The 12,230-nt window shown below is 43.6% G+C and overlaps 1 protein-coding gene across 2 annotated transcripts in view; it reads right to left on the reverse strand.

Moving 5' to 3' along the window:
* The window catches only part of LOC107597897 (kin of IRRE-like protein 1), a 48,586-nt gene that overhangs the window by 24,503 nt on the left and 11,853 nt on the right, over positions 1-12,230 (reverse strand). For both annotated transcript variants that reach the window (XM_016289102.1, XM_016289101.1), the window contains exon 2: positions 6,630-6,779. In XM_016289102.1, coding sequence (XP_016144588.1) covers positions 6,630-6,779 — 150 coding nt within the window. The remainder of the gene's footprint in view (positions 1-6,629; positions 6,780-12,230) is intronic.

Genomic DNA, 12,230 nt, shown 5'->3' on the forward strand with positions numbered 1-12,230 from the left:
CTAGTAGAGTGAGCTCGCAACCTGAGCGGGCAGGGCACACCCTGTGCCTGATAAGCCAGGGTGATGGCATCCACAATCCAGTGGGCCATCCTCTGCTTAGAGACGGCCTTCCCCTTCTGCCGGCCTCTGTAACAGACAAAGAGCTGGTCTGAGGTCCTAAAGCTTTGTGTCCGGTCTACGTAGCATCTCAAGGCTCAGATGGGACAGAGCAAAGCTAAGGCTGGGTCTGCCTCCTCCGGGCGCAGCGCTTGCAGGCTAACCACCTGATCCCTGAAGGGAGTAGTGGGAACCTTGGGCACACAGCCGGGCCGGGGCCTCAGGATTACCTGGGAGTCAGCCGGCCCAAACTCTAGGCACGAATCGCCGACCAAAAATGCGTGCAGGTCCCCTATCCTCTTGATGGAGGCCAGTGCAAGTAGGAGCAGAGTTTTCATTGAAATAATCTTTAGCTCGACTGACTGCAAAGGCTCAAATGGGCCCTGCTGTAGTGTTTTAAGCACCAGAGACAGGTCCCAAGAGGGAACCAGGTCCGAGTGGGCCAATACAGTGCCACAAGTAGGACCTGCTCCTCGTCATCCCTGACCTTGCACAGTGTCTGTGCAAGAAGGCTCACTGGGGGAAACGCATACTTGCACAGGCACTGCGGCCAGCTGTGTGCCAGTGCGTCCGTGCCGAGTGTTCCCTCGGTCAGGGAGTAGAACAACTGGCAGTGAGAGGTTTCTGGAGAGGCAAACAGGTCTACCTGAGTGGCTCCGAAATGTCCCCAAATCAGCTGGACCGTCTGGAGATGGAGTCGCCATTCTCCCGGGAGCGCAGCTCGGGACAGCTCGTCGGCTGCCCGGTTGAGCAGCCCAGGAATGTGGAGTGGCTCCGAAATGTCCCCAAATCAGTTGGACCATCCGGGGATGGAGTCGCCACTCTCCCGGGAGCGTAGCTCGAGACAGCTCGTCGGCCGTACGGTTGAGCAGGCCCGGAATGTGAATGGCACGAAGTGACCTCAGAACCTTCCGACTCCAAAGGAGCAGGTGGTGGGCGAGTTGCGACATGCGACAAGAGTGCAGACCACCTTGTCGGTTGATGTACGCAATGGTCGCTGTGTTGTCCATTCGGACCAGCACGTGCTTCCCCCGTAAGCACCCTTTTGAGATGGTTCAAGGCAAGGCGCACTGCTAACAACTCTAGGAAATTGATATGCCAGTGCAGATGGGGGCCTGTCCAAACCCCCAACTCTGCGTGCCCATTGTACGTGGCCCCCAGCTGGTGGTGGAGGCATCCGTGTAAACCACAGCATGCCTGGAGACCTGTTCTTGGGGCACTCCTGCCCGAAGGAACGTAAGCTCTGACCATGGGGTGAAGGTTTGGCGACAGGCCGGTGTAACTTGGACCCGGTGAGTTCCGCACTGCCACGCCCACCTCGAGACTCCGCCATGAAGCCAGTGCTGAAGCGGTCTCATATGCAATAGCCCTAGAGGTGTAAGTGCCGCTGCAGCTGCCATATGCCCCAGGAACCTCTGAAATAGTTTCAGTGGGACCGCTGTCCTGCCCTTGAACGAATTCAAGCAGGTCAGCACCGACCGCGGACGTTCCTCTGTGAGGCATGCTGTCTGTTTGACCGAATCCAACTCCATACCGAGAAAAGAGATCCTCTGCGTCAGGGAGAGTTTGCTCTTTTCCCAGTTGACCCAAAGACCCAATGGGCTGAGGCGCCAGAGCACCAGGTCCCTGTGCTCGCACAACTGATCTCGAGACTGTGCTAGTATAAGCCAATCGTCGAGATAGTTGAGGATGCGAACATCCTGCTCTCTGAGGGGAACAAGAGCCCCCTCCGCGAGTTTCGTGAAGACAAGGGGAGACAGGGACAGCCCGAAGGACAGGACCTTGTACTGGTATGCCCGTCTTTCAAACGCAAACCGCAGAAATGGTCTGTGGCACGGAAGGATCGACACATGAAAGTACGCGTCCTTCAGGTTGATCTCTGCAAACCAATCTCGGGGATGGACGGACCCGAAGATGCGTTTCTGCGTCAACATCTTGAACGGTAACCGGTGAAGGGCCCGGTTCAAGACACGCAGGTCCAAGATTGGTCGTAACCCACCGCCTTCCATGGGTACAATGAAGTAAGCGCTGTAAAACCCCGTTCTCATATTGGAGGGACCGGCTCTATCGCATCCTTCGCCAGTAGGACTGCGATCTCCGCACGCAAGACAGGAGCATCGGCCGCCTTCACTGTTGTGAAGTAGATGTCGCAGAACTTGGGGGGACGCCGGGCGAACTGAATCTCATAGCCGAGGCTGATGGTCTGCAGAAGCCAGCGAGATGGGCTGGGTAGCGCTAGCCAGGCACCCAGATACCGTGCAAGTAGGACCAACAGAACCACCGCCATACCCGTAGTGAGGCAGCGAGGTGGAACGCAGGGACCCAACTCGGGCGGCTTGTGAGCGGACCAGAGAGGGGTCTGAGTGTGCGGTGCAACTCTTACCTGGTTCCACAGGTTGGCAGAGGGTGCGCGTGAGTAGGGCCTTTGTTGACACTCTTGAACTGCCCACTGCTGCTGGCTGGCCAAAGAGGAGGATGAGTGAGGTCCGGTGTTGGGCCGTCCGTGACTCTCCGTGCCCTCCTGGGACCCAGATATAGAGAAAACTGCTCTCTCGTCAAGAATCTCTTTACCAGATTCTCCACCCGGCCCTACTCTGGGGGAGGGAGAGGTGCCTTCACCATCCCCCAAAGAGCAGCTTCCTCACTCTCTGGGTCACCCATCCCGGGACCTCTTGCTCTTTCGCTCACCGCCAGGTTTGACGGGGCCTGGACGGGTGTGGCTTCCTGCCTACACCCAGCTCCACAGCGGCGCTTGCTGGAGGCTGCTTCGGATGCGGTGCGGGAGCAGGGGCGGACGCAGGGGGCCGCCCTCGGTGACGAGCAGGCTGGGCCGCTGTGGCCGGGTGGAGGCAGCAGCTGCCCGCAGGGGCAGGGGGTGACGACCCGCCTCAGTCTGCTTCTGTGCAGCCAAGAGCTGCTAGACCAAGTGTGTAAGGCGGAGGCAGCTTTTCCACAGGCCATATAAGCATCGCCGGACAGGCCCGACGAGTACCTACAGACCTGCGCGCACCGCCAGGTTTGACGGGGCCTGGACGGGTGTGGCTTCCTGCCTACACCCAGCTCCACAGCGGCGCTTGCTGGAGGCTGCTTCGGATGTGGTGCGGGAGCAGGGGCGGACGCAGGGGGCCGCCCTCGGTGACGAGCAGGCTGGGCCGCTGTGGCCGGGTGGAGGCAGCAGCTGCCCGCAGGGGCAGGGTGTGACGACCCGCCTCAGTCTGCTTCTGTGCAGCCAAGAGCTGCTAGACCAAGTGTGTAAGGCGGAGGCAGCTTTTCCACAGGCCATATAAGCATCGCCGGACAGGCCCGACGAGTACCTACAGACCCGGGAGGGGAGGGACTGTTCGCCCTGCCGGGTGGAGGCAGTATTAAGACACAATTGCATCGCAACCGACTGCTCCACCGGGGGGACCCTTGTATACCCCCTAGCTGCACCACCGTCGAGGAACCAGCAGGTCGGTTTCGGCAGTAAAAGGTGCCATCCATGACCTGGTGATCTCCTCATGCACCTCCGGGAAGAAAGGCACTGAGGCGGGGCGCTGACAACCAGCGCGAGCCCCCCCGAGAAACCAATCGTCCAACCTCGAGGGCCCGGGACGCGGTTGAGGTTTCCAGTCGAGCCCTACCCTCTCGGCGGCCCGGGAAAGCATAGCCGACATCTCTGGATCCGATTCAGGCCTTGCCACCATCCCGGAGGGCGGCAGAGCAGCCGAATCTTCTTCTCCAGAGAGCTCTCGCTCCGATGCAGTGATCAACATCTGGTCGTCGGGAGGAGCACCGAAGGATACCACTGGTATGCATTTTAAAGAGGGCCCAGTGCGTTCTTTTGGCGGCTCAACTGGCGAAGCGCTAGAGAAGCGATGGTCCCCCGAGGGTTGGTTCCCTGAGGGGTTTGCCACCACTGTAACCCTCAGACCGCCTGTGCTAATGCCCGAAGTAGTCCACGCCTGGCTGCCGCCAGGACGAACACTAGATCGCGGCAGAGGCAACAGAGCTCCGCCCCCCCTGGAGGAAACGGAGCTTGGCCCACAACTCCGAGATGGTCATCTTCCCACAATGGGAACATGACTCATCCGCGAACGCCACCTCAGGGTGTTTAATGCCCAGACACGTGAGGCATCGATCATGACCATCACTTGGTGCCAGGTAACGACTGCATCCAGAAACGCACAAGTGAAACGGCATCTTTAAAAAGACGATCCATCGTCTTTATAAAGACGCACCAGCTTATTGTACTATTTTAGAGAAATTGCTCTTTCAGGGAAATGCTCTTTTACTGCTGAGACGCAGATCGCGGCAGAGGCAACAGCGCTCCGCCCCCCCCTGGAGGAAACGGAGCTTGGCCCACAACTCCGAGATGGTCATCTTCCCGCAATGGGAACATGACTCATCCGCGAACGCCACCTCAGGGTGTTTAATGCCCAGACACGTGAGGCATCGATCATGACCATCACTTGGTGCCAGGTAACGACTGCATCCAGAAACGCACAAGTGAAACGGCATCTTTAAAAAGACGATCCATCGTCTTTATAAAGACGCACCAGCTTATTGTACTATTTTAGAGAAATTGCTCTTTCAGGGAAATGCTCTTTTACTGCTGAGACGCACAGGGGAAATGGCCACTTGCAGCACAACAGGGGGTAGTGCAGCCTGAAGTGCGCAACCCACTCAATACAGGAACGACCACTGCTGAAGCGCCGTCCGCCAACACCAGAAGCTTCCAAGCGCGCGTTGAACTCGTAGCTCACTGAAGACACTTGGTTGGAGCAGAACGATGTTGTCGCTCGGCTCCGAAGCGAAAAGCTGGTATGCATTGCACTGGCTGCCTTTTTATGCTCACGCTATGATCAGCGGCAGCTGGATGCAATAATTGCATGCCAATGTGCATTGGCTCGTTTAGTTACACTCGAAGTAGATTGGTCTCTCGAAGCGAGATCCCAATTCGTCGGTCACGACATGACTCGTAGTGACCGGCTGAAAGGGAACCTTATAGTAATGTAAAAGGGCTCCCTATAGTTTAGAGCAGAAGCTGAGGCAGATTTTTATCCCTAATAAAATTGTAATTATAATTGAATGTATTTAAAGATATCTATCTATCTATCTATCTATCTATCTATCTATCTATCAATCTATGTATATAAATATATATATATGTGTATATGTGTGTGTGTGTGTGTGTGTGTGTGTGTGTCTAATTTCAATGCTATGGATAATAAATGCTAGAGAAGAATTGTTAATCATTCAATTATGTTAACACTTACTAATAAATTTTAAAAACTATCGGTTATGAGGTCCAACCTAGTTATCATTATCGGTAAAATCCACTATTGGTCAACCTAATCTATGTATATAAATATATATATATGTGTATATGTGTGTGTGTGTGTGTGTGTGTCTAATTTCAATGCTATGGATAATAAATGCTAGAGAAGAATTGTTAATCATTCAATTATGTTAACACTTACTAATACATTTTTTTATTGTATATTTTAGCATTAGTTATTAATGAACTAACATGAATTATGAAGATATAATATAACATATTAATATTTAATATTAATATGTATATATTTATTTTATTTAAAAAGTACAATACATTTTTCCTGGGTCAGTAGTGTTTTTTATTTTTGTAATAAAGTTCAACACTATTTTAGTTTTCATTCAGTATCCATTTTAAAAACTATCGGTTATGAGGTCCAACCTAGTTATCATTATCGGTAAAATCCACTATTGGTCAACCTCTAGTGTGTTGCTAAGCTGTGCAGGGGTTTTTTGTGTGTGTGTTGCTATGTGATTGCTCAGGTATTCTGAGTGGTTTTTAGTGTGTTGTTATGTGGTTAAAGAGAATACAAAAATTGGAAAAAACAAACCAGGAAACATGGAAAATAGTGAGAGATGAGAGAAGAAACTGAAAGAGTGTACAAAGAAAAACAGAAAAGTACAGAAAGAAAGAAAGAAAGAAAGAAAGAAAGAAAGAAAGAAAGAAAGAAAGAAAGAAAGAAAGAAAAAGAAAGAAAGAGAAAAGTTCAACACTATTTTAGTTTTCATTCAGTATCCATTTTAAAAACTATCGGTTATGAGGTCCAACCTAGTTATCATTATCGGTAAAATCCACTATTGGTCAACCTCTAGTGTGTTGCTAAGCTGTGCAGGGGTTTTTTGTGTGTGTGTTGCTATGTGATTGCTCAGGTATTCTGAGTGGTTTTTAGTGTGTTGTTATGTGGTTAAAGAGAATACAAAAATTGGAAAAAACAAACCAGGAAACATGGAAAATAGTGAGAGATGAGAGAAGAAACTGAAAGAGTGTACAAAGAAAAACAGAAAAGTACAGAAAGAAAGAAAGAAAGAAAGAAAGAAAGAAAGAAAGAAAGAAAGAAAAAGAAAGAAAGAGGTTAAGCAGTTGCTAAAGCGTCCTGGGACAAAAGTTAGAAAAAAATTGAAAACTGTGGAAAACATGAAAGACCAAATATGAAGAGTAAAAAAGGGAAAAGCACATAAATACAGAAAGAAAAAAAAGAGCACTGTGTATCACTGACCCCGGAGGTCTTCTCCGATGCCTAAGGCCAGTCCATCCTTGGTCCACTGCACAATGCCCGAATAGTTGAAGACCACGCAGGACAGGACCACCCTCTGGCCCAAAACCACTGACTGGTCTGCAGGCTCCTGAGAGAACCGCGCCGTCCGCACTGAAACACAACAGACAGTTTTCAATTACTATCAATAATGTCATGTACAAGCATAACAATAACAGTACAATTACTGAAAGAACTGAACCTCTAATTCAGTTTACATGTGTTTGATGCAGCGAAGGTTAAAATGCAACAATATCATACACAAAATTTGAACTTGATTTTTAATGAGTCTTTAGCAGCATTAACATTCTTCTAAACTTCTCCTTTTGTGTTCCATGGAAGTCAGTCAGTCTATGGGACTTGACATGAGGGCAAGTCAATGATGACAATTTATTTACAGAATTTGAAACTAAAACTGAGAGTAATACAAGTTAATACAGTATGTGACAGACTAAACATAAGCAAGAATCGTAAGAGTCAGTGACTGAAACTGCAGCATTACGCCTACATCCACTGAGCAGCTTCTCTTACAATAACTCTTCTAAGTCAATGTGGTTCCCTGGAAGAAGAAACATGTCCCCTGATACCAAATTCCAGACACATTTCTTCACCCGCAAAACATGGTATCAACCAGAGTTGCTCTCTTTCTCTGACACACAGGAGGATATTTGATACTCCAGACAAGCCCGAGTCTCCAGCTTGAAGAACTGACTTACAATGAAAGCTTTCATTCAGAGCCTGAGTTGTGGATCTTTAATTGGACTGAAATCAAGAATGTGGTCAATTAAGTAAGGGCAACTCATATTTCCACTGCATTCTTCTTTTCTTTGCTCAATGCTTCTCTCTCTTTCTTTCCTCCCTTTTTCCAAGTCCATCAGAAAGCAGTTTGCAACCTTCCTTGTTCTCTTTTTCTTTCTTCCGTTAAAAAGTGAAAGTCTTGTCATCATTTTTATCCACCCTCACATTGTCGTATGACTGTCTTTCTTCTGTAAAACACAAAAAGAGAGCTTGTGAAGTGTGCCAGTTTCTCTTTTCCATGCACTACAGTATAAGGAATGGGGACTTGAAGGGATAGTTCACCCAAAAATGTCACGATTTTCAGTGAATATTAGAGCAACTTAAATTGTAATTTGTTTCTATTGTAACTGGCTTCAAACTAGTGTTGTTATTGTTAATTAAAACTAAAATTATTAAAAACGGTTTTCATTCATTAAAATAAAGACGAAATAAAATATAAATATTGTATGAAAAACCTTTACTTTAATTTAGAAAATTAAAAAAAATGTAAAAAAAAATAGATATGTTGCCTTGCCAACTAAGTTTAAGGTACTATAATAGATATAATTAATACAAAAATAACACTAAATGTCTTTCCCCACCTGTATGAATTTCTTTTGTGTGTAAAACTAAAAACAAGAAAAGAAAATTGAGAAAAAAACATTTGTTTTCATTACTTGAAATATAGTTAAAATAAAACAAAATAATATTATATAAAGATAATATAAAAAAGGAAAATTAATTGACTTGGCAACTATTTAAATCATTAAAAACAAAACAAAAAAATTTTACACACCAAAAACTAATAAAAATGACAGAAGCACATAACACAAATACATAAATTAAAAGGGAAAAGCTAAAATATATCAACAAAAGCCTATTCAAAATATTATTAAATACTGTAATGGTATGCAAATAATGCTAAAACAACACAGTTTCAAACATCATGTCACATGGAGCACTTTTGTTATAATTTATAGTTCTTTAGTGTCCATTGAAGCCCCGTTTAGTAATATTGTATGGAAAAGATCAACCAGCACATTCTTCAGTATTTCTCTTTTTGTGTTCCACTAAAGGCATGAGGATGAGGAAATGATGACAGAGAATTAACTTTCCCTTTAACTTCACATTCCTATGGGAATCCCTGGTAACGCCATCATCTAGTTTGGGGCGATATTAACAAGAACAAATGTTACTTTTGATCCATTTTGTCATTTTTGCACTATTCCTTGCAGTTTTCTATCCTTCTTGTTTAAATATATTTTTCTCTCCCCAGCTCTGCCTTCTATTTCTGTGGTCTTCCTCTCTGGTTGGAGGGGGTTTGTGACACGCTGTCACAATCCATTTATCACATTAAATATCAGCCCTCTAGCCCTCTCTTGTTCTCTCGCTCCCTCTCTCTCGTCTCTCATCCCTCCAGCATTCCTCTTTAGGTCCTCATCTCTCTCAGTTTCCTAACAACTGGCATATGCCCACTCATCCCCCCATGACCCCATCCCTCTCTCTTTCTCTCTTTTTCTCTCCATGTCTGTTTCCTCTCCTTCTCGTGCAACATCCGTGATCACTTTGGGTAAATTTAATGAAGGCAAACAAGAGGAAACAATGCTCTAATGACCATGAAAAACATCATATATACTGTAGGATAATGCAGTTAATATGTTACTCTGGCATCCCAAACTCCTTTGTGTCATGCGCTTTGAACTCCATAAAATAAAACATTCACCAAGTAAAGACAATTTCAGTTTATTTACTCCTTTATTTAAAGGAGTTTATTTAACCTCTGACTTTCTTCTGTAAAAACAATGTTGCTATCATTAACAAAATCACTTGAAGTAATTGAAATTAAGCTTAACCAAAAATATAAAGATTATATAAAAAAAACTAAATTTATAAAAAATATAATAAAATATTATGAGAAATATCGCCTTGGAAACTAACTGAAAAATTAAAGCTGAAGTATTAAAATTACTAACTAACAGAAATAAAAAAGTACATAACAAAATTACTAAAATTTAAACTTTTAAACTAACTAAAAATATATAAAAAATAAATGCTAATTAAAATAATCAATAAAATATCATATATATATATATATATATACATACTACAAATACTAAAAAAATAGATTATATTTTGAAAAATGTTTTAAATGTTTTTGTAATTTCAATAAAAGCCAATGGGGTCCAAAACAACACTGGTCCCCATTGACGTTCATTATAAGAACTAATAAAACAGAATTTTTTAAAAATATCTTCTTTTGTTTTCCACAAAAAAAGAAAGTTATACAGGTTTGGAACAACATGAAAGAAATTAAATTACGAATTGTCATTTTTGGGTGAACTCAAATGAGGGAAAGTTAAACGTGATCAGATTTTTATCATAAGATGATAAAACAGGCAGAGAAAGTGGGACTCGGAACTAGAGCCCGACCGATATGGGTTTTTTTGGGGCCGATACCGATAGCGATATTTGGGAGTAAAAAAAGAGGCCGATATCGATATATATCGGCCGATATTCTTTGTGTATATTATAGTACAGTACCAGTCAAAAGTTTGGACACTTTCCCATTCGTGTGTCCAAACATTTGACTGGTACTATATATAGAATACAGTATATACACAAACAGAATATATATACATAAACAAATTTTTTGCAATGATCACTCAAATGTGGTGATCAAACACTTATAAAGACGTGACAAAGATATGTAATGATGGAGGCAGGGCATTTAACAATTTAACAATAAATCCTGCACCTCCAGGGTTTTGTGCATATAGAAATGTGTGTGTATCCTGCTAAAATGAGAGAGCTGGTGGATTAATAACTCTCTGAAGGCTTTGATGTGTTTAGAGGAAATACAAACCAGTGTACAGTATTCGAAAATGAGTATGTCAAATGAGTAGTATTCAGGTGAACAATATGCAGATCCAATATTCACTGAGACTCTTAGGTATGCAGCCAACGGACACTTTGCTATCCCATGAGGCTACTGGAGCCCAGGAGCTGACAGATTCAAAAAAAAAAAAAAAAAAAAAAAAAAAAATTAAATTATGTCAGTATATTTGTACAGTAAATTTAATTATGGGAATTGTGTGTGTGTATGCTATATAATTCATTATAGTGTGCTTACAGTACTGTATTTGCTCTGCATTGAGCAGTGTAAAGGTGATCAGTATAGTGCAGGATACGATACTTCACCCAAAAATTTTTCTTCTTCTGTAGAACACGAGAAGTTTTTTTTTTCCTTGAGAAGACAACTTTTTCGTCGCATAATGAAAGTCAGTGGGGTCCAAAACAACATAGGATCACAAAGACTTTCATTGTATAGATTTTTAAAAAACACACGCAGAGAGACATTTTTCAAAACATCTTTTGTGATCTGCAGAAAAAGAAAGTCATACATGTTTGAAACGACATGAGGGTGAGATAGAATGAATGATTTTCATTCTTGAGCGAACTGTATATTTAACAGCTTGTCACACTATATGTGTGGTAAGTTGTCAAAAACATGCCATTATTTATGGGAATTGTGTGTGTGTATGCTATATAATTCATTATAGTGTGCTTATAGTACTGTATTTGCTCTGCATTGAGCAGTGTAAAGGTGATCAGTATAGTGCAGGATACGATACTTCACCCAAAAATTTTTCTTCTTCTGTAGAACACAAGAGAAGTTTTTTTTTTCCTTGAGAAGACAACTTTTTCGTCGCATAATGAAAGTCAGTGGGGTCCAAAACAACATAGGATCACAAAGACTTTCATTGTATAGATTTTTAAAAAACACACGCAGAGAGACATTTTTCAAAACATCTTTTGTGATCTGCAGAAAAAGAAAGTCATACATGTTTGAAACGACATGAGGGTGAGATAGAATGAATGATTTTCATTCTTGAGCGAACTGTATATTTAACAGCTTGTCACACTATATGTGTGGTAAGTTGTCAAAAACATGCCATTATTTAACAGTCAGTCATCCGTTTTCACTTGTAAACAGTGCTTGATCTGTGCATATTTGTCTCCTGATTCAGACGTGACAACTTTGGATGGATTTATTTATTACAAACATGGTTTTTCACTGCACAAGACATTAATTGATGTACTGGAGTCATGTGGATTACTTGTGGATTATTGTGATGTTTTTATCAGCTGTTTGGACTCTCATTCTGACGGCACCCATTCACTGCAGAGGATCCATTGGTGAGCAAGTGATGTAATGCTAAATTTCTCCAAATCTGTTCCAATGAAGAAACAAACTCATCTACATCTTGGACGGCCTGAGGGTGTATACATTTTCAGCAAATCTTCATTTTTGGGTGAACCTATCCTTTAAACAGGATTTCAATCAGTAGTTCACATAGTTCAAGCTTTCAAATCTACCTTCATTATATATTGCTAACTTTTACTTGAATGCATGTCAGTGCTGTTTTATTGTGTTCACTTGTTTACCCAACGGCTATAGCAAAATATCATTGTAATTTTAAATTGGATGAGAGATTTCACTACATTATACATTTTGACTCAAAACCTAATATTTACTGAGATATAACGCTTCTGACAGCTTCCTACAGTATTTGACAACTAGCCCCGGTCTCCCCTATAAGTGCTTAATGCATGAGCTTGTTATTTATGAATCAACCAAGGAAACAAAAAAGGATGATAGAAGAGAAAGAGGAAAGGTGGAAGAGCGAAAGACACAGGGGAGATGAGGACAGAAACACAAATGCAGCGATGGAGAGAGACATGGCTAGAGAGGGAGTAAAAGGCAACTAATGAGAGAGGACCTGAGAG

Source organism: Sinocyclocheilus grahami, unplaced genomic scaffold (genome assembly GCF_001515645.1).
Source record: "Sinocyclocheilus grahami isolate Dianchi unplaced genomic scaffold, SAMN03320097.WGS_v1.1 scaffold240.1, whole genome shotgun sequence".
Classification (NCBI taxonomy): Eukaryota; Metazoa; Chordata; class Actinopteri; order Cypriniformes; family Cyprinidae; genus Sinocyclocheilus; species Sinocyclocheilus grahami.